Here is a 5,711-nt window from a genome sequence, read left to right on the forward strand (position 1 = left end):
GTTGAATTCACCCTAACATTGGTTAGCAATTACCAAAATAGTCTTTTTCCCCATTCTTTTTGATCTCGCCCCGAAAGTCCCTTAAGAAAGGAGGAAGAAGATAGGCGAATGAGGTTGGATTTCATTGATGGAAATGGATTTAGAGGTTGGTAACGGGCTAGGGTCAAGCAGCTGTGGATTTGGGTTTGCTCGGTGAGGACATAAATGTAAATTTTATGGATGGGGTTAAAAAAAAAGGGAATATTCTCCCAAAGTTACAACGCCAACTACGTATCCCATGAGATTAATACCAGCACATTAAGATAATTTGGAGGACTAATATCAAATTGCTAATGATGAATTGGACCATATGTAAAAACCCCTAAATTTTTGAACGGACCGAAAAATTTATCTGATGTCCAACTCGGTAGACAATGTCCCTTTAATTTGGGGTTTTCGCTTGTAAGCCCAAAATGATACTTCTGAATACTTGCTACTTTTACATCGAATGAAGTTTGTAAATAGGTAAAGCCCATGTGCCCAAGCCCATTTAAGTGGCCAACAATAATGTAGTTTCTGTGGTTCATCTGTTAGTTGGGTTGGGGGTCCAATTCGGCCCAAACTAGCCTAGCCCATCCACCCATAAGCCGCATTCGCTCATGCCACGTGTCACCAGCTCGCCCACATGCACATACTCGAACTTTCTCAATGCGGCTTGTTACCATCATCATCACCATCATCCCATAATCCAAAAAAACACAAATCAAATAAATAAAATTCTCCTCTCTCTCTCTCTCTCTCTCTCTCTCTCTAGAATCCATGGCGACTGAGGCTTTGGTGACAGATCAAACAGCTGAAGGGGTATGTGGAAAGAAAACCCTTTTGTTTATACTTACTCCTTTGCTTGCTTTATACTGCTTTAATTGGTTTGAATTATTTGGTAGTTGGCACTTTGAGGCTTGGTGTTTATGGGCAAAGACAAGTTGGTGTCTTTAGCTGATTTAAAGGAAAAAGTTCCAATCTTTCTGTATTTTTACTTTTGGAGTTGAGATTTGTAGCTAAACCCACTTGGCACTTTTCATGATATATCGGCTTTGCTAAGAAGAAAGATCCTAGCTTTGCTTTGGAGATAAAACTGGAATATTTATATCTGTTTTGGTATTGTTTTCCCTCCTTCAAGAAAGTATTGGTTTTCTTTTCTTGAAAATGAAGGTGTTTGTTTAACTCTAGATTATATGAGAAAAAGGATTACTTTATTGTATTTACTGTGCTTCGTTTTATTGTGGTGAGTATGAATCATGGCATAAGAACTCAAAGTTCATAACCTGATAAATCTAAATTATAAAATATTGTTCTTGATTCATGGTCATGAACAATTTTGATTTTCAGTTCCTTCTGAATATATATCTTGTTACCTTCTTTTTCCTATTCTTTTATGTAATTTCCTGTTCCCCCCCTCCTTTCTTAACTGCTGCCAACCTGATTTTGTTTTCACATAGAACTAAGATAGTGATTCTTGTTAATTGGTGAAGGTAGTTCACGTATCCAATTTCATAGGTCAATGAACTCTGCTGTCAGTGCGATATATTATGAATTTAGTGTTGCGCAAGACACTGGCATTATACTATGTTGGAAATTATGGTTAAATCTGGAATAAAACAGTAAAGTTGATGTGCTGTAATTTTAGACTTTTTCAAGTTAACTGCTGTGCGTTTGTGAAACGCTGTGGTTAAAGTAATATTTGGCCTACTCCGGTGCAAAGATCCCAAGACCAAACTCCTTCCAGGAGCAACAGATACAATACTCTGGTGTGCACCAACCCAGTACTGTCAAGATTTCCTCGATCTAAAAGACCTTTTGGTCAAGGTAAAAATCTCCTCGATCTCAGAACCTTTCGGTTCAAAACCTTTCGGTTTCAGGGCAAGTTCCTGCGGGCGCAGTTTCTACAATGGCAGCATAACAACAACAACAACGTTAAGGTCTCCTTGATCTGATGTTCGTATTTTAAGTTCACTAGCTAACTACAAGAATTGCCCAATAGGCGCTATTTAAGACCAGCTTAAGAGTCACCCTTAATTAATGTGATTGTTATAATTCACATTGGCAATAATGATTGTAACATTAATGCATTAAATTGCTCTAAATACCGTTGTAACTGCTGTATGTAGTAACTCCTGATTACGAGGCAATCAATGGACGCGTTATTATGAAACGTGAGGGTCACGTCTTAGCAAATCAGACGAATTTCGTCTGTAGGACGAACCTCGTCGAATGAGCGAACCTCGTCGAATAGACGAACCTCGTCGAACGATCGTATCTCGTTTGACAAACGAACATTGTCAAACAGACGAACCTCGTTTGATAAGCGAACCTTGTTGAACAGGCGAACCTCGTCGAACAAGCGAACCTCGTTTGATAAGCGAACCTCGTCAAATAGGCGAACCTCGTTTGACGAGCGAACCTCGACAAATAGGCGAACCTCGTCTGATCTTGTGAATCAGACGAACCTCGACGAACCTAGTCTGATTTCGAGAACATTAGGGTCACACTCTCGTGCGAATACGTAGCTCGTCTACATACTGCGAAACAGCCTGCGAGGCAACATTTGTGGCGCCAACTAGCCCCGATGCCTCCGTGCGAAGTGCGAAGTACATCTAACAAAACGTCACTTAGCGTCTCAGCCCGATTAGCCCCGATCTCCGGCCCACGAGCCCACAGCCCACGGCCCACGACCCACTAAAACTTATGAGTTAATTAAAATAAAACACTTCTTGGTTTGTCGTTGACAAGTCTCGAACAAATGACATTTTGAAACACCAAAACATTAACTTTCCATTAGGCTACTAAGCATTTATGAAAAGTAAAACTCATTTTGGAAAGCGGTTTTGATAAAAAAATCCAACATACTATACACTTTTTCAACATCTATCAAAATTTTCTATCCTCGCATTCATGCTGCCGACCCCAAACATTTGGTATAAAGGCTTTGTTGTTGTTGTTTTTTTATCGAATTATCTCATGTGCCTTCTCGTGATAAAAGGAGTGCATGACATAGAACTTATTATTATTTTATTTATTTATTTTTTGGTGGGGGGGGGGGGGGGGCCCTAGATAAACGTTGAGAACCATTCCTTCTGAGTAGTAGAGTACAAAATTGCGAGGGGCTTTGTGTTGCTATTGGAATCACATTTCTTATCTCGATAGTCCATATTCAAGAAATTGTGTTTAACTTGCACAGAAAATGTGCGAAGGTAAGAAGTATCCTTCAAGAAGATGCTATAATTAAACTGTCCGGAGGAATAATGTACTGATTGTCTACTTAAAATAGAAATGTTGCTCGTTGGGAGTAGGTGCATGTTGTTTTAACTTGTGCCACCTTTCATCAAAATTTCTCGAGCTTTCTAGTAAAGCAATATTTCTTTTATTTCAGAATGTATGAGTTCAAATACTCATTTTCTTGTTGTTATGATAATTAATAGTAAGCAGATAAGTGTCAATGGACAGAAATGTTTAATTGTTCTCTTACCCTCTTTTTTCTGGATTTGAATCATCTGTTTTGAGTCTTTACAATCTGTGCTCAATCAAACGGGAACTAAACTTTAATTTTTCAAAATCTTCAATTAGGCATATTACCTTTCGTCTTTTTTTGTACCAAAAAAGGAAGGCAATTTCATGTAGAATCTCACGATCTTTGTATCTTCCTAACCTATGGTTCCTAATTCTTAGGAATTTGGGTGATTGCACCCTGTTGCATGAGTTATTTGGTAGAGGTTGGTATTGCATTAATAATTGGCCATTAAAACTTGACTCGTTTTTTTCTTGAGCTCTCTAAATCTCAAAGTGTGTTATGTAGACAGATGATGCATTTTGATGCGAAGGCTTAGATTTGGATGATGATGAATCTTCACAATATTTATATAGTATTTTGTAAATGTCACTGAATGCGTTGGAGTTCTACTAATCTTATGTACGACTTTCTTTAAATTCTCTGGTTACCTTGACGATGTTAGTCTTTTACAGCATCGTGAGGAGGTGAAAGATGCAACTAGAGTCAAACCAGAAGCTGCAGTTGTGTCAGAAGAAAAGCAAGAAGCAGCAGAAGGTGCTAAATCGGGAGCACTAGCTGATAGTTTCATACGGAAAGAGGGAACCTCTAAACCAGAAGCTGAAACTAACCCCTCTGCTGCATTGGAACTCAAGGATCGAGCTGATGTGACTGATATACCTGAATCTCCGAAACAATCAAATAATGATTCGGGGGCAACATTAGTGCAAGCATCAGAATCTGAAGCAGCCAAAGTGTCCGTAGAATCATCAAATGAAGCGAGTGCTGCTGCTACTACAGAACCAGCAATCGAAGAAGTGAATGCTAGTGCTGCTGAAGAACTTCCTCAGGTTTCTTCGGTATCTGTGGCAGACAAAGAAGCGGAAGGAACAATTGTATCTCCTGTCACAGAGAAGCCCAAGTCTCTAGAAGACGAGAATGCTGTTGTTACCGAACCTTCTCCAGCTAAGGAGCTCAAAGGAGAAGAGGAAGGAGCTGCTGTTACTGAAGATGTTGACGAAAAGAAGGATGCAAGTTTAGGAGGAGATAAGACCGCTTTGGTTGAAGAAGGTAAAGACGACATCAACACAGAAAGTGGGAAGGCTGAAAAAGGGAATGAGGAAACTCTAACCGAGACAGCAAAAGGTACTGGTGAAGCTCCTAGAATTGCAGGTTCTGCCAAGTGCTCTCATTGCCAATCGAATAACATATTTTCGAAGGTGAAGCATTCGATTGTGAAGGTAAAGAAGGCAATCATAGGGAAGTCACCGAGTTCAAAGGCAATGTCTGCAGAAGGTAAACATGAAATAAAAGCGAAGTAGGTTATATGCCTTTTATATGCGTGTGCGTGTAGAAGATAAAAGTTCGACATAGAGAAGGCTTTCTCATGCAGTACGAGGTGCCTCATGAGCAAAGGTTTGGGTATTTGTTTTATAGTTTTGAAGCATGTATATAGTCATCGTTCTCTTTCCTATATTGTCGTTTGGATTTGTATTATAGTTTGATTGTTTGTAGATATATATTGGTGTTTTTCGAATGTTTTGACGGGTCGTGTTATGCTTTTAAACATATATAGCTGTATTTTTTCAATTATATGATATGATGTTGTACTTGCGTTCACCTAAGTATATTATGAGCTTTGGCGGGTAGTTCTATAACTTAACGTTTCGTGTTATGCTTTTAATTGTATAGCTGTATTTTTTCAATTATATGATAAGATGTTGTACTTGCGTTCACATAAATATATTATGAGCTTCGACGTGCATGGGGCCTTGCTAACCGACAAAGGCATGCATGTAGTATTCTATTGGTTGCTATAAGCCGGTAGGTCTAAGTACCTTGTAACAACGAGCATGGTATTTGGATATTTTATTTCACTAGATTATTTCATTAAATTTAATAAAATAGTAGTTGGTCTATTGAAATTTGTTGTGCGTAGCGGAAATTTTGACAGTACTTCGGCAGCACAACAAAAAAGTAGATCTCAACTAAATCACTGTTTCACAAAGGAAACAAGAACGGAAAGCAAAATATCTCAACAAATTGAGATATCAACTCTTCCTCTCATCAGTTTTAGGACTTACTTGTCGAGAGAACCTACAAGCTATTACAAATCACGGCAAGAACACAAATTTTACGTGGTTCGGCAAATTGCCTTCGTCCACGGGGCAAGGAGGGGGATATCTAC

At 38.9% G+C, this 5,711-nt stretch overlaps 1 protein-coding gene across 1 annotated transcript; it reads left to right on the forward strand.

Annotated features, from left to right (window-relative positions):
- On the forward strand, positions 727-5,143 carry LOC109843543. Its single transcript, XM_020412480.1, has 2 exons — positions 727-840; positions 4,000-5,143. Exons 1-2 carry the CDS (start codon positions 799-801, stop codon positions 4,843-4,845), a joined length of 888 nt encoding a protein of 295 aa, XP_020268069.1. The 5' UTR covers positions 727-798; the 3' UTR covers positions 4,846-5,143.

Source organism: Asparagus officinalis, chromosome 5 (assembly GCF_001876935.1).
Source record: "Asparagus officinalis chromosome 5, Aspof.V1, whole genome shotgun sequence".
NCBI classification, from domain to species: Eukaryota; Viridiplantae; Streptophyta; class Magnoliopsida; order Asparagales; family Asparagaceae; genus Asparagus; species Asparagus officinalis.